The 20,193-nt window shown below is 39.4% G+C and overlaps 1 protein-coding gene across 2 annotated transcripts in view; it reads left to right on the top strand.

The window, feature by feature from the left end:
* pacrg (PARK2 co-regulated) overlaps positions 1-20,193 on the top strand; it is a 118,043-nt gene that overhangs the window by 68,860 nt on the left and 28,990 nt on the right. For both annotated transcript variants that reach the window (XM_051868909.1, XM_051868910.1), the window contains exon 4: positions 1,101-1,250. In XM_051868909.1, coding sequence (XP_051724869.1) covers positions 1,101-1,250 — 150 coding nt within the window. The remainder of the gene's footprint in view (positions 1-1,100; positions 1,251-20,193) is intronic.

Below are 20,193 nucleotides of genomic sequence, written 5' to 3'. Positions count from 1 at the left end.
CATATTAAAATGGTTTTCAACTGCCGCACCATTACATTTTGAAAACTTCCGTTGTTGAAAAATATCTCATTGCATGGTTTAAACATTGTGAAACATTTATACATATTATGCTTTATAAGTCTTGGTTGTGGCAAATTAAGTTTAAATACTTAGAGTTACCACAGTTATAACTGACAAAAGATGACTACGATGTTTAGTGTAAAAGGAATTATGAATGAATCTACCATCGTTTGTTACACTTTTGTTGTCGTTCTTAAAGGCTATTCATAGTTCATCCTTTTCGATAAAGTAAAAAACGTGTATATATATATATATATATTGTCATTTGCAGTGTCATGTTTTAAATAAAATGAAACATGTTGTAATGTCTTACTGATTACAAAACAGAAGATGTCGCTCACTGAAGCTTTTATTCCGGATCTCAGTGAATGGAATCAAAACAATACATGCTTTCTTCGGTATCCTATAATCCAATGCATTAATCACATAAACTTTGAAGCAAAGGAAAGAACAGCAAACCACAACTATTCACAGTCTGACTGCGGTGCTACAGTGTAAATACTCAGTAAATATCAAACGATCTGTAACAGACAAAGCAATAGTGAGACATGGTAAAAACACTGTTACTCACACTTGCGTGTTGCGACATTACTGTTGGATCCAATGTAGTTGGCACTGCATTAACATTTATTTTCAGTCTCTCTAAAAGGCCTGTGTCGAACTGTGCATTCTAAAAAACAAATCGGCAGTAAAATTAAGCAAATATGTCAAAAGATCAAGGAAAATTTGATTTCTCAATTCATGACCCCTTTAAATTCAATACTTTGTCATTCTTTCCACTAACCACTGAACCACAGGATTGTGGGATATCATGCAAGATGTAAATGAAGGCTTTTAGAAGAACTGAATTGATATCTTCTATATAGAGCCTGTGAAGGAAGCATTTTTCAGGTTTTGAACAAGAAAGTGCAAATATAACACCTCAGTAAGGGTTGTAACAAATGGCAAAATTTTTCACACATTGTCAAAATATTCATGGCCTCAAAGTGTTTTTGGACTTTTCTCTCTCTTTCTCTACATCTGTCTGTGTTTGTCTACAGATGCCCTCAACACGAGGAACAGGCAGGTCATCTGCACCACGTTGAAGGTTCTGCAGCACCTGGTTGTATCAGCAGACATGGTGGGTGAGGCGCTGGTCCCGTACTACAGACAGATCCTCCCCATCTTAAACATCTTCAAGAACATGAACAGTAAGCAACTCATACACATCTAAAACAACTTTGGGCTGTTATAAAATGTTATATAAATAAAATATATACACCATTCTAGTTTGGGGTCTGTAAGATTTGTTTTTTAAAGAAATTAATACTTTTATTTAGCAAGAATGCACCGATTTTGATCAAAAGTGACAGTAAAGACATATATAAAGGTCCAAAAGATTTCAATGTTAAATAAATGCTGTTCTTTTGAACTTTCTTTTAATTATATAACCCAGAAAAAAAGTCAAATATCACAAATATTTCACAAAAATATTAAGCCATTATGAAGACTGCTGAAAATACAGCTTTGCCATTACAGGAACTAATTACAACATTTTTTTATTGTGATAATATTTCCCAATATTACTGATTTTACTCTATTTTTGATCAAATAATGACCCCAAACTTTTGAAAGAAATAATTTACTTTCACATGATTTCACAACGTCTTTCTGATGTAAATGTTTTTACAAATCTGAAAGTCAAAACTAAGATAATTCCAACATGACTTGAATGCACCGTGAATGTGGTATAGATTTCAGCGGTTACAGGTATGTGTATTGGCAGTTGTGAACATGACTCATCCAATCTTATGTCCATTTCAGAGTATGTTTATTATTGGCTACATTCTTTACTTTTTTCTGCTGCTTTGGTTTTACATGTTTAACTGTTTTTTGGCCACATAGAAAAACACTGATACTTAACATTGATTTTACATTGATCCCTGAGGCCCTTGTCTTGCTAGAGATCAGTGCTTGTCTTTCAGGATCCAAGCCTTCAGCTCTTATGTTTAAAACTGTTCTCAGATCAGCAGGCATCAGCACTGCTCTGAGTCACACTTATTGAACATTGTACATCATTATTGAATGCTTATGTCGACATTCTACATGCCAATACAAGTCTACTGATGCTGGTATTTGCATTGATTGTGTAGTTTTATTTGTGTCTCTCTGTCATCTGATGTCTGCCATTCTTTCAAATATGGTTCTGCAGACTGGCGTGAGCATTCATTGTGTCCTGGTGTCAAACCAGTTCATGGTTCCGTTCACCGCCTTTGTCAGGCAGACTATAGGCCTGCCAGACATCTTCAGACGTGAGGACAAGCATTGTGGATCAATCACCTCATCACAGGCTTAACCAACCGAAATGCTGCCACCTCACTCCTCTGATCAATATCCAATTTGAATCTTTTGTCTTCTTAATTCCTTTACATTATCTGCTAATGTTTTGTTTGAGCAAAAGAAGGAGCACTGGAGGAACAGAAAAAAGCTTCTCTCATTAGCTCCAGGCTCCATGCTAATCTCCTCTGTGAATTACCAGTAGGTAAAGACTCTTAAGTGTTTAATGCCTGGTTTACAAGCCCAGATCATGACTGGTTAGATCCCAAAAATCAGTTTTCTTTGGCTATCAGACATCATTGTGCATCTTGTCAGCTTGAGAAATGAGCAGCTGCTATTTTAGTCTGCATAGTTAAGGCATAGTTAAGTAGAGAGAGAGATGTTTGGAGACTTGTAGTTAACTGACGTTGAGCTAAACCAAATTTGCCTTTCTCCTTTGGATTCCTCTTGGGGTAGATGGTGGTTGCGAATATCCTGGATGTGCTGAACCGGATCACTCTTAGAGTATGTCATAGGCCACTATGTGAATGTGAGAATGTGTATGTGTGTATTTTCATGCCTTGTGGCAGTGTGGCCAGAGGGAAATTGTGTCTACATAGTGGTCTTTTGTTCCCCAGGATGCAGCTGTTGGCACTGTGGTGTTGTGTGTCCGTGTGTGTTGTCCTGCTTTCTGTGCTTTTCTAAACTTTTTTTTTTTTTTTTTTTCCACGTGTCACATTTGTCCAGCACTTTTGCATGAATTAGGCAATTACACAAGCAAAGAGGGCTGTTGTGTGCAATTTGGATAGTTTGTGTATTTGTTCACTGCCAACAAGTAAAGTAATTATAGTGCTGTTAAATATTTAATATACTATTTAAAAGTTTGGGGGCAGTAAGTTTTCTTCCTTTTTTAAATACATTAAAATATTTATTCAGCAGGGATGCATTAAATTGATCAAAACTGACAGTAAGAACTTTTATATTCTTACAAAAAAAATTATATTTCAAATAAATGCTGTTCTTTCTATTCATCAATGAATCCTGAAACATAATGAGAAGAAATGTTTCTTAAAGAAGCTATGTGCAAGAATTCATGTATTACTCACTTTTTGTCTTGCCAATGTGTGAACAGCTTGTAATGAAACTTAAAAACGAGACCTTCCCCAATTTCCTAGGTTGACTATGAAAGCCTTTAGACTGATTTTTGTGTGAAGGACTTGTTTTTGCCGTGGAAATCAAAAAGGGTGAGAGCCTCTGTTCAATGACACTTTAAATAAATGCTTATACAATGATCAGGACAGTGCTGAGAGAACTATTCTACACTGTGTGTATGCTAAGAAAAGGGTTTAATTCAAACTGTATAGTCTCACGTTATCAGATCTATATAGTCTATAGTCTCAAATTATAATTTTAATTATCTCATCTATCGACATGATCCCAGTAAATTGCAGAGCTGGTGCAAATATATCCACATCGCTATATATCAATATCCGTTTTAATTATAGAGATACAGGCTTGAAGAGATAATGGTAGCACTGACCAACGTGTCAAGTCCATAGCTATACGGTTATATATACCGTGAACATTTTTTAAAGCTATTGTGTGAAAAACGAGAAAATCTTTTAGGGAGCCCTTTCTTGCACATTATTATAATAATGGTTACAATTAACAACAGAGCCCAAATTATTAAATTTAGTTGATATTCATTTTTAGATATAATCATTAACACTCAAATAATAATAAAAAAAATGTATGTATTGTAAGCATGTAAATTACACATAAGGTAGTTTTTGCATTAACTTCTGTTTCTCCAATTCGTTGTGGAAATATAATCATTAACACAGTGGCTGTCATAACTTGTTTTCATGACGGATTTATTTAGGCCTTACATTAACTAACAGGTTAAGTAAAATATAATTAATATATAGGCTAATATAGTGCATATATTTAGCAAAATTCATTCATTCATTTCTCTAGCGAACTAACAAGCTGTTGACACTGAATTGCTTTTCTGAGGTAAATGTAATAATATGTGACATATTGTTTACAATCTGTTTTACTGACATCTTTCCGAGGTTGAAACACTGATTGAGCGATTACACGAGATATGATACATTTCAGTAAGTTGTGCTGTATCTTTCAACATACCTTCGTGTTCATTCATGTTCATTCTGTAGTAGTGAAGAGGAAGGGATGATCGTGTTCACTCGCGCTCTGCGCTACCGTTTGAACTGAGGCACCTATAGACCTTGTCTTTGAACTTCCGTTTTTGCGGTATCTCTGTACATATCTATGGCATCGCTGTTGAAGGATAATTAGCTGGTGAAGTGGATTTACTTGTTGTAGAGTTAATGAAAGTTATCGTGAGCATTATAATGTTTAAAGCAGATGTCTTAAGAAATGTCAGTAGACCGGGAAGATTTTAAAACGAGCAGTTCATTCATAAATACATAAGATCGCTGTCGAAATACAAACCGGAGGACAAAAAACAACGAGCACAGTGCTGAAAAGGGGCGAGGTCTAAACAGCGATCTGTCACGCCACATCAAAAAGTGTCAAAACGGCATTTATTGTTTGAATTTTATGATAAAATGGACAGAATTTGAAAGATGGCAGCTTATTGCGATTATTGGTGGTTAATGCTGGTTAAAATAGTTTAAGCTAAAAAGCATTACTGTGCACGCCCCCTTTTGGATTGGAGTGTGGATCACCTGTAACTGACTGGGTTCGTTGTCTAACTGCATGAACCGAACCGTCACGGTACAGACGAATACATGTACCGTTACACCCCTAATACAAAGACTTCTTATATGCCAAAAGACCAAGAAAAATTTGATTTCTCATGTCATGACTCCTTTAAAGTATACATTTTATCATTTCGTGTTCCCTGGGAATCAAACCAGTGATTTTGGCATTCTGAGCTATATAAACCTTACTATTTTTGGATAGACTATTCCTTTAAAAATAAAATGAGTGGTAAATGTGTTCTAGGCAGAACTCTTTAACCCTGGGTAGTCATAAATGAACTGTTTCTTTTCTTTTTCCCAATGTTATTTCAGTCTGTTTAAATCATTAAGAGTCGGGAAGTTTTTTTGTGGTCACTTGAGCTTCAGATTAACTTTTTCCGGATTGTAGCTGTGCTGCATTTTCGCTTGTGTGTGCACTTGTGTGAGTGTGTATTTGTGTGCTGCTATACTTGAAACTACTGAATATGCTGGAACTGTAAATGCATGCGAATCACAGATGCAGTTTACACGCTTCTCTTGTTTTCTGGCTGGGATGAGTCCTGTTGTTAATCAAACACGGTGACGTCTCTTACGAGGTACAGATCTGCTCCATCATGCAGTAGATTACACATGCACGGCAGTAACTTCATTTCCTGCCTGCTTGCCTCTGTCCAGTACACAGTCCTTGAGGAGAAAACACTCCCCGCTTAGCAGGACGCTTTCTGACAAATGTGTGTGAACAAATGTCCCCCTAATGATGCTTAACGACCCCGAGCTGTTCTGCCGTTAGCCTCTGCTTCACTCCTGTGCTCTGCGTGCGTCTATGAGTCTTTTTATTGGCCTGCATTATCTTTCTGCTGTTAGTCTGCTTTCCACATTAATCTGCACCAGACCTGCTGTGATACACTCCTTTTGGTCCTATGAATCTTCCTGATGGGAAATCCGACAAGTCTGATAAGCGCTAACACACACACAGAAACATATATACCCGAGGCAGATGGAGGAAATTTTAAGCATTTTATTTGAAACAAAAATACTATTTATGTCCGTAGGGTGGTAGTTCAACAGGTGCGAGGTCAGGTGATTGTCTTGGTGGCGAACTGGCTGTGTTGTTCCTTGTGTGTCCATGGCAGAGGTGCTATTAGCCTCAGGTGTTCCTTATCACACATTGCCAGTAGTGCTTTGAACCTCCACTTAGCGACCTCCTCCTATTGTGCGATTGGCTCTGTAGGGCAACAATGACCCTAGGCAATCTTGATAACACTAGGCAATGACACTAGCATCTTGAATACTGTGCAATGGGAGTCAGGCCCATATTCGAACCATAGCGACAATGACCAAAGTAATATCAAAGACCAAAATAATATCACTTTTGACACTTTTGTCCAATCGAGCCTCGAGTTTATCTGTCAAATCTTTATTAACTAATAGCAGGTTTTATATCTGGTGGAGAGTAGAGCACAAAACTGATGGGACCAGCTCCAGTGGAGAACAGTGACTGGACCTAAAACCTTCAGATGGACCTTCAGTCCAGTTCCGTTCACACAGCACAGGTTTTCTGAGAATAGAGTTGCGAGTCCTGAAATTTTACGGATGTGAGTTTGGTTATAACAGTGGTTCCCAAACTTTTTAGAGTGGCGTACCCCCTGAGGGGTTTACCATCCTTCTGCGTACCCCCTCTCTTCTACTTAGACTGCAGTCATACCTTTTCCATTAAAAGGACAATATTTGCCCCCTAAATTGTAACTTGCCCCGCCCCCCACATTTACTACCATAGTAGGAAAAATAACTACTATAGTAGTCAATGGGGTGCGAGATCTGTTTGGCTACTGACATTCTTCCAAATATCTTCCTTCTTGTTCAGCAGAACAAAGAAATTCATACAGGTTTGGAACTACTTGAGGGTGAGTAAATGATGACAGTATTTTCATTTTTGGGTGAACTATCCCTTTAATGTTATTTTAAGGTAGTGTAGAATTAAATAAACGGCAAGACTGAACGGCATTTTGTTCGCGTACCCCCTTCTGTCACCTCATGAACCCCTGGGGTACGCCTATCCCAGTTTGGGAACCACTGGGTTATAGAATGCAGTTGTCACTCTCGTAAATAACCGTACTGTATGTGAACGTAACCATATTAAGGACTCAAATACAGGACTGACAACCGTATTCAATAGCTGTGTGAATGTGGCAAATACTCACATATTCATAAGTGATTAGAAGGTTTAGACAGAATCTGTGGACTGTAGGATTTAGAACTGGATTTAAACATGGTAAAATATGGAACTAAGTGTGTAATACTTTTTTCTTGTAAACTAATATTGTCAATATATTAGTCAAAATATTTAACAAACAAGCACAAAAAGGACAAGGGAAGTGTAGAACGGAATGTGTATGGATAATGTCGCTTAAACTGCCATGTCTTAGGAATGAAGTTTATATACAGTAGACTGGGGGTTTTTAATGCCACGGACTCATCGTATAGCTGTTAGAGGTGGTTGAAATGCAACTTTACGGACTGCATGGAGAGGTTTTTGAGATTCCAGAGACACTTGTAGCTTCAAATAACTGTTTGCTGCTCAACAATGGCTTTTTTATAGCTGCACTTTTAATACAGTTAACTTGTTTGACAGAAACTTTCCTTAATAAGCCTTTATCAGACTGATTTCTGCTGTGCTCTAAATCACTCCCAAATCTTAAGATAGTTCAAAAATCTCCATTCTGTTTTAGTATTAGATATTTAGTACTATATTAAATATTAGTTTTTATACCTTTTGCATAACATTGCACCATGTCATGCTTTTCATCTTCAGAAAGATCTTTCTTCCTCCCCATATTGCATGAGAACTGTGACTTGGTTAATAATGTGGAACAACCTCTTTAATTAGGTTTTCCATTTACCTAAGAAGACAAACTATTTAACAAACCTGTCAGAGATTGATACCAGCTATCTAAAAAGATATTGAGAAATCAAACAAACAAACAAACAAACAAACAAACAAACACTTTCTTTGAAAAACTAAAATCTGAATTTTATTTTACTGAAATCCCACTGATATGTCACTTACATAATAATTTGGAAGTGTATAATTTCCTGTATTAAGAGCCATTTATACTTATAAATATCTGTGAAATGTTAGCTGGACAATTTTATCTTCTATTACGTTGACTCGCTTGTGTGTATGGATATACTTGTACACTAAAGAACACATTTCTACCGTATCTACTGCTAGTCCAGGTTTTTGAGAGATTTCTTAATAAATTTTGGTTTATCACTGCTGATACGAGACCTTCTTCTCCTGTAAAAGTATATTCATAAGAACACGCTCGCACAAACACAATGTAATGCAATATAAGTTTCATACCCTGTTCCCTATGGGCTCGTCATTTTCCTGTTGATGTCACATGTCTTACTCTCATGGGGGATTTAAGCCAATCTGGCCTCCTGCAGGACTCTTAAAGCAGTGATAAATTCATCACCTCAGCCACTGTTGCCCCCAGAGAGAAGAGAACAGCTCTGCCAAGCCCACCCTCGTACATACGGCTTTCTCTGCTCCCCCCTATCCCATCTCAACGTGCTTCATAGCCTTTAATGATGCTGCTTTCACACAGACAGACAATTTATATATTATAGTGTGTGTGTGTGTGTGTGTGTTTATATATATATATATATATATATATGCATATGTATGTATCCATAGAAGCATACGGTGTGGATTTGCCCGCCGGCTGCCGCAGTGTTTATCATCAGCAGGTTGGGGGCTCAGAGGCAGTCAAATTTGAGACGGGCCCCTCGGGTTTCCTGCCGAGCAGCGGCTCCAATTTAAAGGTCAACTGATAACGGTCCAGACTCATGAATACCCTAAAACATTCTCCCACCTGCCCGTCTCTCCATACGTCTGGCTATCACTCGCATACACACACATAACCTTGTGCACCTGTATTTCTATCTTTATTTCTCTCTCTCCCTCCTCCAGACTATCCTTTTAGTCTCTGTATGGCCTCTCTGAATTTAATTATTTATTTATTTATTCATTTATTTATTTTTTTATTTCTCCCTCTTTTGTAAGCCATTGCCCATGAAAGCCTTTGCAGAGAGTGTTTTGCATAGGACAGCAAAGGTACAGTAGAAGTTACACTAGTGGTCATAGTGTGTTTTTGGCATGTAACTAATATATATATTTTTTTTTAATTAGGGATTTACATATATATAAATTTATTGTATCATATTAGATATATTTCGGCTGGAAATTTTCTTTTTTGTTTTACTTTAATAGTATGTCATTTTAATATTGGCCATAATATGAAATGAATTAGCTTATACAGTAGGTAATGGCTTGAATTTTAATATCTGCACATCATTAGAACTGTGTTAATGCCTAGTGCTAATTGCTCTCTCTACGTTAGCTGTGCTAGCATACAGAAGACATAGGCCTAAGTTAAATTCATCTAGTCAATATTCTACAATTATTCTTGAGTGTTGAACTTTAGGGCTCTCAGTTGTCTGATGTTCTGACAGGAATTATGTATGGATCTGGACAATTAGTTATAAGTCTGAGTTTATGCATTAACCATTCTCTGTATTAGACATTCTGCGGTCTTTGAAATGACAGATGGCCTAATTCACTTTCCCTCGTTCTCTCTATTGATCTCTCCAGTCTTTATAACTTGTGATCTGTCTTTGTATTAATCAGTGAAACAGTGATCTGCCTTCATCTGTTGTGCTTTAACCCTAATGTTTGTAGCTATGTTAACGCAGCTCTTTTTTTCAGGCTTTTCTTGAGTTGGGCTTCCTTGTTCAGTAGACCAACACTGCTGCTTATGCCATCATCTGATCTTACAGATAATTTAAAAAGCTTTTTTTTTTTTTTTTTTTTTTTTTCATTTTACTCATATCTACATCTTGTGTTCCATCTAAGCTGCACCTATGTATGACCACATACTTCTGATGTTGCTCCCATTCAGACTTAAATATATGTGGGGAAATAGCTAGTGCTTTCATGAATTAGAGTGAAATGAACAACCAGTATTTTAACTGTAGTCTATCTGCATGTCCATTGATTTTCAGCGTGGAGCGGAGGCTGTGAGAAATCTAGTGTGGAAACAGGGCTGATTAATTTGCAAGATAAAGTCCACATCCTAGAACAGTACAAAGACTTAGTTCATAATGGAACATATCGAGGCCCACAGAGGCCATGCACTACTGTTATTTAAAGCCTTATTTATCTCTGTAATCTTGGGACTTTCTTCTTTTTTTTTTTTTTTTTTTTTCAAATGAGAGAGAGAGAGAGAGAGAGAGAAGAATGTACAGGGAGACTTCAGATAATAAAATGCTGACTTGTTAGGTAATGTTTTCTCATTCATTTTCAGATGATTTCCTATGAATTCAAAATAATGTGAGGGAATACTAATATGGTGGTGTGTTGGCTTCACTTTTTATGTTATGAGCAATCCAGTCATTTATATATGGGACAATGATGTGATGGGTCATTTTTTTTGTCCAAAGGCCTGAATAATAATAAAAAACAAGGATATGACATCCAAAGTGTGTAAGGTAGTACAACTAGATCACTTTTATTGAATCCAAAAGGTTTTAATTATATTGTGCTACATATAAAGGTATTTTAAAGATTTTGAAGTGTCAAAAGTTCTTTCGGTTTAACTGTCCAAAGGCCAATACGGCCATTTCATTTGTGATTAAAATATATTAAAATGTAATAAATGTATATATATTTTTCATTCTGGCATGATTTTATAACATCATATATCAACGTAGTGCAAAATGGTATTAAAATTATGTGTAGAAGACGTTGCTTTGTTATGAGAAAGAATGTCCGGAAAAATGAATTTCATTGATGTCATTCAGAGTAACCAATATAAAGGGACCATTTTGGATTAAGTCATGCGGTCAGTATCATGTGACAGGATGTGACATCATTCAGACACCTGCAAAGGACCACATGGTCATGAAGCAAAGTAACTAACTCTCTTTTAACTATTTGAAAAATTAATGTTTTCACTTGCTCGAAACATCAGGTCATTCGGTACAACCACTATAAAACATGGAAAATGTTGTAATATTTTAAAAACTTGTACTAAATATAAAATGTTTGATTGTTCTTTTGCTAGTTAGCTAGCAATCTAACTAGCTAGCTAGCTATATATCAGCCTGTTAACATTGTTTGAAAATATTGTCATTCAGTATATACAAAAGTTTCATTCGGTAAAACCGAAATTTTGGTTAAACCGAATGACTTTTTTGGTGACAAATTTTGTCCATCTTGTAAAAAATGGCAAAAGCAGTGTTAATTGATTATAAAAACCACATAATCTCATTGTTAACACTTAATAAAACTTCAAAATTAATTGTATCTCCATTAGGTTTTTTTTACACTTTTAAAAACCTTATTCGTCAATGACCCATATATATCAGTGACTGACCCACACACACATATATTATATCAATACAAAATCCCCATGATAATACAAAACCAACTGCATGAATGTTTGTAAAAAAATCTTTCCATGAGTGAGGGAGAGGTAGGATGGCAGCAGTTTATGTACTTACTGATGCAGACACAGTAAAACAATGAGTTCTTTTGTGACCCAAGAGCAGCTAATCACACCATCACACTCTTACTGAGAAAGAGAGAGAGAGAGAGAAGTCGCCTGACCAGACCTGCCTCCATACAGTATGTGGTCAGAACTAAAACCATCTGTTCTAGAGGGCAAATGTTCCACACCTGAACCGACTCAATATGCCTGTATGCATATAAACTCTTTGAATTTACACTACCGTGCAAAAGTTGTGGGTCGGTAAGATTTTTAATATTTTTGAATAGTATTCTGCTCAACTCCATTTATTTGATCCAAAAAAAACAGTACTATTGTAAAATATTAATACAATATGAAATAACTGTAAAATGTAATTGATTCTTGTGATGACAAAGCTGAATTGACAAAGCTGAATTTTCAGCAGCCATTACTCCAGTCTTCAGTGTCACATGATCCTTCAGAAATCATTCTAATATGCTGATTTACTTGCATGAGTATTTCCTTCCTGTCTGGTGCAGTAGTTAATGTGCAGTTTAGGGTGTGGAGAAAATCCCTAAAGTGTCTTTACTAAAGAGTTATGTTAAGTCTCATGATGCAGCATATACATGAGCACACTAGAGAATTACACACACAAACACACACAACCAGACAAAAACATATACTTCATGATAGATGACTGCTGTACTTGTGCTTAGCTAGTGAACTCATCGGTCACCACTGACAACTCCATCTGTGCCTATGCTATCATACGTACACAATCACACAAACCACACACACACGTGCACACACACACACACACACACACGCACGCCGTGGCTTGTGCGACAAAGCTCTTAAATCTGTGCGCCTACTATCCAGACTCCATTTCCACTCTACAGCACCTGTGTGTATCCTTAATTCAGTTTTAACCCTCCAGTCGAATGCTTCCTGCCACCTGAGACCCAGACACACACATTCAGACGTATACACACACACTCCTGACACCAGGCAGCTGAAGATGTTTCTATTTCAATGCAAATAGCATCTCATCCACAGGGCTGAGGTCTCTAGATTAGATTTGTGAGTTTTCTGTCTAGCTGTACTCTGCAGCAGGCACTCTGTTAATCGGCTGGATTGACTTCTTCACGCTGTGGTTTCTGTTTCTGAGTTGAGCAAAATTTGGTTTAATAGACTACCGATCTCTAGCCAGTCCTGCTGAAAGCAAGACACCCTCACTAAGAGCTGAGCTTGACTCTGTGATAGTGACTAGAGAAGATAGGCCCTGTTTACACCTGCTATTAAAATCCCATAGCTAATGGACAGCCAAGACAGATCACTGTTTAAACCTGGTGTATTTAGTACTGTGCAAAATTCTTAGGCATATTTGATGCTTAAAAAATGTTACTAGGCTACCATTTGCTTTAAGATGCTTATGCATATCTTTTGCTTTAGTGTGCAAGTAGGAACTGTACGTTTTCAAATATTCCTTGGAAAAATGGTAACAGTGATCTCTTACGACATCACTGTATTTTCATTTGTTTTCTGTATATTCACTTTTTACGATACATATATCTGTTTTAAAACCTATTTATTTATTTATTTTTATCTATACTTTATCTATACTTTTTTTGTGCGCAAAAACAAAACAAAAATAACGACAACAATTTCTTCTCTTCCCTGCCAGTCTCCTACACTGTTTACTAGGGCTGCCCTCGACTAAAGATTTTTCTGGTCGACTAGTAGTCATTTATTTTAAGTTTATTCATTAATAAACCATATAAATCACAATAAAGAGCCTTTAATGCCTACATAGCCTAATCAGCGTTCAAGCGCACACATAAAGCTTGCCACAGCACTCCGGCAGTAGTAATGATTATGAATGCATCGGGGAAAAACAGCAAGGAGACTGCTTTAAAATTTTAATAATTAATTCATTGAAAACTAGTGTTTTCTGTATTTTCGGCTGCAGTGATGAAGTTGACAGTACTGACTCGTCATCTCCACAGTAGTGGATATGCGCGTTTCATACGGATTACATAACCTGAGAATATTTGTTTTCCATTTGAATAGTTTTTTTTAAAGTAGACATTTCGCTTCCTATAGATATATTTTTCATGTCTGTGAGGCAAGTTTACATGGAGTTTCGGTTATTTTTTATTGTTTTTTACTTTTTTCTTTCTTTTTTTTTTGGCACGCTCAAGTTCACAGAGAGGCGGTAGAAAGCGCACCCTGTTTGCTTTTATTATTTTACAAAAGCACAACGTTTTGTTGTTAATGTGAGCTCACATAGATAAAAGTAGACTCTTCACAGATTCAAAAGATGTATTACTCTTATCTGTATGACAAAAAATGACGGAGTATTTTAAGCGATTTAAGTGATTGCATGGCACCTCCAGCTTTCACACTCCGCACAAACACTTGAATAGCCCACATTTTTCTAGGTTAATGCTAAAGCGAGCGGCCATGTAAAGTTGCTACTACTTACATGTTTCAGATGATAAGCCATATTTGAGGTTGATGAATGATATTCGAGCGTTTGGATGTCCTACCCGATGAACTGTAATTACCACATAGACCAGCTGTTAACGATCTGTCCGTCACAGTCTGCGTGACTTCGCCACTTCCTGTGGATTTTTTTTCCTTTGGCTAAGCGACTAATAAATTTTTGGTCAACTAAGCCTCTTCTCGTCGACTATTAGGGGGCAGCCATAGTGCAGCACTTCTGGGTTCTACGTCAGAATGCTGGCTCATTATTGGCCAGCTCCTGCGTCAGCAGCACACACATGCCTCGTGGTGCTCACGTGTACAGCTTCGGCCAATACTAAGCTGCGTTCTGGCATAAGCCCAGAAGAGCTGCACTGTTTACAACATGAACAGCGTAGGAGATTGACAAGGAAGAGAAGTAATTGTTAAATAAAGTAATTATTTATTTATTTTTTGCACACAAAAAGTTTTTTCGTCGCTTCTTAACATTAAGGTTGAACCACTGTAGTCACATGGACTATTTTAATGATGTCTTTACTACCATTCTGGGCCTTGAAATTTGTTATGATATCGCTATGTATAGGGAGATCAGAAACCTCTCCGATTTCATCAAAAATATCTTAATTTGTGTTCCGAAAATGAACGAAGTTCTTACGGGTTTGGAATGACATGAGTGTGAGTAATTAATGACAGAAATTTCATTTTTGGGTGAACTAACCCTTTAAGAGGCAGCAAAATTAAGCTGTCTATGTTTCAGAACAGCTTTGATGTCAGGAATGCCTTAAAATCCTGCCTTTGTAGGCAGCACGGGTTCTGGAACAGAGGAGATTATACTAGAGTAGTTTAATGTTCTAAAGCACCGTTTCACTCCAGAGTTCTTGTTCTCATCTTGTATCCTCAATCACACAGATTACAGCCAATTAATCTCCCACCTTTGTGCCACTCCCACAGGAATCTGACCTAAATATATCAAGATGAGTTTTTAATCTGAGTGTGTATAGTAAGGATAGTCTTCAAAAGGCTGAGTCTCAGAGTGTGCTTTGATGACCAGACCTCTGGTGGAGTCGTGTAAGATCTCATTTGATATCAGCATGGATCCTTCATCTGTCACACAGCAGTGTGGTTTGAATCAAGAGTTCTGACTCACGTGGCATAAAAGCAGAAAAATGAGGCAAATTAGGTTTGTGGTTGAGTATTAATCTTCCTTCATATAGGAAGTGGAGAGACATTTGCCCTGTCTGTGTCTCTGTTACTAACTTTAAGCCAGGTTTACACATTGCAGTTTTTTTTCTTTTTTGTTTATTTATTTGTTTGTGCTTTCCCAATTGAGAGAGAAAGAATGAATGAATGATTTGAAGGGAAAATGCAGGGAAAAAAAGTTTCTGGTTATGTTTGTTGAGACTGGATCCTATTTTAACAAAAACCGTACAAACATGACTCAGACGTGTACCATTGCCCACCCATCCTGTGTTTCACTTTCATTTCCTGTTTTCTCTGAGAAAGAGAGAGAGAGAGTGAAAGAGAGACTGGGCAAAGAAAAAGAATATAATAAAAACAAGAATTTCCTCAGACTGTGGGTCTGGCCTGGTGAGAGCTGACCGGAGCTCAGAGCCCTGAGGCCCACAGTTGGCCCATGACCCACAAATGAAGAATTAGCAGAACGGCCTGGCAATTACAGCCCAAAATCCATGGGCTGAGCGTGAATGCCAGAGAACATTCTTTCAGTGGGAACGCCTTCCTAAAGCTCTCCAATTTGATCCAGACATAAAACACTCTCACATGCATGCAAGACTAACCCCTGAGAGTAAAGAAAAAGAGAGAACGCAGGTTGAAGGGCAAATAAAAGACTCGTATCCCCTTTTCTCATTCTAAACTAGCCAGTTTTGATGAAGAACCTCAAGATGGAGGACCTCCCTGCTTAAAAGACCAATATGGAATGGTCAGGGCTGGTTTGTTTCCGATCTCATGAAGAAACCAGAGGACAGGAGATGGTCTTTTTAAAGTCCTCCTAGTAGTTGAGGTTTCTCTTTGAGAAGCAATCAGAGCTGCATTTTTCTGCTTTAACACCATATAGAGAAAGAGAAAAGGAGAGAGAGAGAGATCAGTCGCAGTGATAATTGCATGGTTGAGGTGGACTGAGGTTAATGAATCTCTTCTTCATCGCTCTGACCTTTCCAGTATCAACCCTCTGTTCTTTCTGGACATTTTTTAATGACAACCTTTAAATAATTTATCTAACTTATTTCCCTTCATTAGCTGTCGCCTGTGACATTTTCCCACTCCGCCTCACATCTTTCAGGGAATATCACCATTGATTTTTTTTTTTTTTTTTTTACTTGATATTTCTTCAATCATGATTCTATTAAAAATTAAGTCATCACACACTCTTTTTCTCTCTACAGCGCATGGCTGAGGTTTGAACACGCGGGAGACGTTTGTAATCAGAAACTAATGTGAGCTCATTAAATGTACCTGGATTATGACAAATTGTGAAAGAGAGAGGGAGAGCGTTTATTTTTAATGTACAGACTCTTGTGCTGAAATAAGGTGTAGCGAACTATCTGGTGTGCAGTTATGATGCACTGTGAAATATTTATGGCTTTACTGTAAATGTTATCAGCAGGTAACTGATAATAATGCTGTTTAGAGTAACAGAGGGTGACAAATATCGCATACCTATGCTATACCTTGACAGAACTATTGTGAATTCTGCTTGTCAACTTTTTAAACTTGTCAGCTAAAATGATATAACTGGCTAACACTAACTTTTTTCAAATAGCAAGAATGACTTGTGATAGGATGCCTTGATAGCATTATTAGAAATAGATTGAACATAATAAAAATCCTGTTTATGATTTTATTGCTGTATTGGAGATGTATAATTAGAAAAACTGCATATTTTTAGCAACATTTGCTGAAAAAAAAAGTTGAAAATGTGCAGTATTTAACAAATTTATTAGAGACCAAAACCCAGTGTGAGGTTTGTGCCACAGCTGCTCTAAACTAACTGTCACGAATATGGCTCCTTCGGCCCTTCCTCCGGACCACCGGAGGGAGCCATCACCGGAATACTGATCAGTTCTCATTCGGACTACGTTTCCCATGGGCCCTCACTCCTGGGACTGATTGCACACACACCTGCACCGCATCACACTCACACTATATAAGACACACTCACACACACACACATCGCGAAGTCTTGATTTGCCGAGGTGATCGTTTCTGAGCGTTTTTCTGTGGACTGTTTATCTGTTACCGATTGGACTGTTTATTCCCTGCGACCCTTTGCTGCCTACCCTGATCTTTGCCTGTTTCCTGGACTGTGATTGTTTGCTGCCTGCCCTGATCCTTGCCTGTACCCTGACTCTGTTTGTCTGCCGCCTGCCCCGACCATTGCCTGTTACTGTTTATGCCTCTGCCTTTGCCCTGTCTACTCTGTAAGTACTTTTAATAAACTAGCTGCAAATGGATCCACATTCTGTCGACCCATCATTACAGAAGACTTCGCCAATCAGCGATCCAGCAGCCCTCATGCAGATTTCGTCAGAACTAACTGCCCAGGCCAACCAGCTAGCGGTGCATCAACATCAGCTTAACCGCTTAACTTCTCTTACCGAAGAACTGGTGAAAACGCTCCAAGGCCTCCGATTTAGCCCTGCTGAAATCGCCACACCGCCGCCCGTTGTTCCCGCCAATCCAGGCTTCGCGGCCTCCCCTGCGATCAACCCTCGCCTAGCGCTCCCAGAAAAGTTCGACGGCAGTCACGCCAGATGTAAGGGGTTCCTTCTCCAATGCTCCCTGTTCATCAACCAACAACCGTCTCTGTATCCCACCGAATCCAGTCGGATATCGTTTGTGTGTTCCCTGCTCACTGGCAAAGCACTGGATTGGGCCACCGCGGTGTGGAGAGATGACAGTCCTGCGTTCCCCACCTTCCAGGACTTCTTGCGAAGCTTTAAAGAGGTCTTCGAACATCCCGAAGGAGGCAAGAGCGTCGGCGATCAGCTATTGTCTCTCAGCCAAGGTAAACAAACAGCAGCTGAGTACGCGCTCAACTTTCGCACTCTCGCCGCTCAGACGAACTGGGTTGAGGACACATTAAAACTGCTTTTCCGAAGGGGTCTATCACTGGAATTACAAGCCGAACTCGCGTGCCGGGATGAGGGAAGCTCGCTCAACGCTTTCATCGAACTGGCCATTCACATTGACAATCTGCTACGCACCCGACGACCCGTTCGGCTATCCGCCTCAGCCGGACCCGCTTTGGAACCCATGCAACTCGGCTACACTCCGCTACTTCCCGAAGAGAGAGAAAGGAGACGACAACTACATCTGTGTCTCTACTGCGGCCAGGCCGGCCATATCAAGATTAACTGCCCCGTACGACCTCAGTCTTCCAATCCCAAAGCGGTGAGTTCTGCACCACACTCCAACTGCTTTAAAATTCCCATTCAGATTACCGTAAATGGCCAACGTCTATCCACTCACGCCTTGCTGGATTCTGGAGCCGCCGGGAACTTCATGTCTGATGCTTTCATCAAAAGTCATAACATCTCACTAACAGACTGTAATTCCCTGTTGACAGTGGAGGCACTAGATGGGAAGCCCATCGGCGGAGGCAAAGTGATCCATATCACAGACGAACTCGCTTTACAAGTAGGGGCCCTTCACCATGAGCTCATTCGCTTCTACGTTATCCACTCACCCAACAACCCCGTGATCCTTGGTCTGCCGTGGCTCAGAACCCATAACCCACACATTTCCTGGAAGGAGGGCCAGATTGTACAATGGGACGCCAACTGCCATGCAAACTGCTTGAAACAAATCACTCCCCTGCCAGTTCAAGCCGCTGCACTCCACGATTCTGACACCGAGAAATTAAACATACCCGAAGAATACTCCGATCTGGCTGTGGCCTTCAGTAAGAACAAGTCCACCGAACTTCCTCCTCATCGCTCCGGGGACTGTGCCATCGACCTGTTGCCTGGAACCACACCTCCCAAGGGCAGGATCTTTCCCCTGTCACAACCCGAGTCAGCAGCCATGAAAGCCTACATCGAGGAGGAACTAGCCAAAGGATTTATCCGCCCGTCCACATCACCGGCAGCCTCAGGATTCTTCTTCGTCAAGAAAAAGGACGGCGGATTAAGACCTTGTATCGACTACCGTGGACTCAATGACATCACAATCAAGTTCCGGTACCCCTTACCTCTAGTTCCTCCAGCCCTCGAACAACTCAGGCAGGCCACATACTTTACCAAGTTGGACCTTCGCTGTGCGTACAACCTGATTCGCATCCGAGAAGGGGACGAATGGAAGACAGCTTTTTCCACCACCACTGGTCACTACGAGACCCTCGTCATGCCGTTCGGGCTAGCCAACAGTTCCTCTGTCTTCCAGTCCTTTATTAACGACGTCTTCCGTGACATGCTGAATCGCTGGGTCATAGTCTACATAGATGACATCCTCATCTACTCCAACTCTCTCAAGGAACATGTTCAGCACGTACGGGCGGTACTCCAAAGACTGATACAACACAAACTTTATGCAAAAGCAGAGAAATGCGAATTTCACCAAACCTCCACAACCTTTCTGGGTTACATTATCAGCCGTGAGGGCGTGGCCATGGATGACAGTAAGGTGAGGGCGGTACAGGACTGGCCACAACCTCGCACACTGAAGGAGTTACAACGGTTCCTGGGGTTTGCCAACTTCTACAGGCGATTCATACGGAACTTCAGCGGTGTTGCAGCCCCGTTAACGTCCATGACCAAGCGGCAGTCCTCGCGTCTCATCTGGTCCTCTGAGGCAATACAGGCTTTCCAAGAGCTAAAGGAGCATTTCACGTCAGCACCCATTCTCCGTCACCTAGACCCTGAACTTCCCTTCATTGTAGAAGTGGACGCCTCCAGCACGGGCATAGGGGCCGTCCTTTCTCAGCGCCAAGGTAACCCAGAGAAGATGTACCCGTGTGCTTTTTATTCCCGGAAAATGTCGGCGGCTGAACGTAATTACGATGTGGGCAATCGGGAATTACTGGCTATGAAGGCAGCACTGGAGGAGTGGCGTCACTGGCTGGAGGGAGCAAAACATCC

The sequence above is a fragment of the Ctenopharyngodon idella genome, chromosome 17, assembly GCF_019924925.1.
Source record: "Ctenopharyngodon idella isolate HZGC_01 chromosome 17, HZGC01, whole genome shotgun sequence".
NCBI lineage: Eukaryota > Metazoa > Chordata > Actinopteri > Cypriniformes > Xenocyprididae > Ctenopharyngodon > Ctenopharyngodon idella.
The sequence above is the reverse complement of the archived record's forward strand: the minus strand, read 5'-3'. Positions and strand labels throughout refer to the sequence as shown.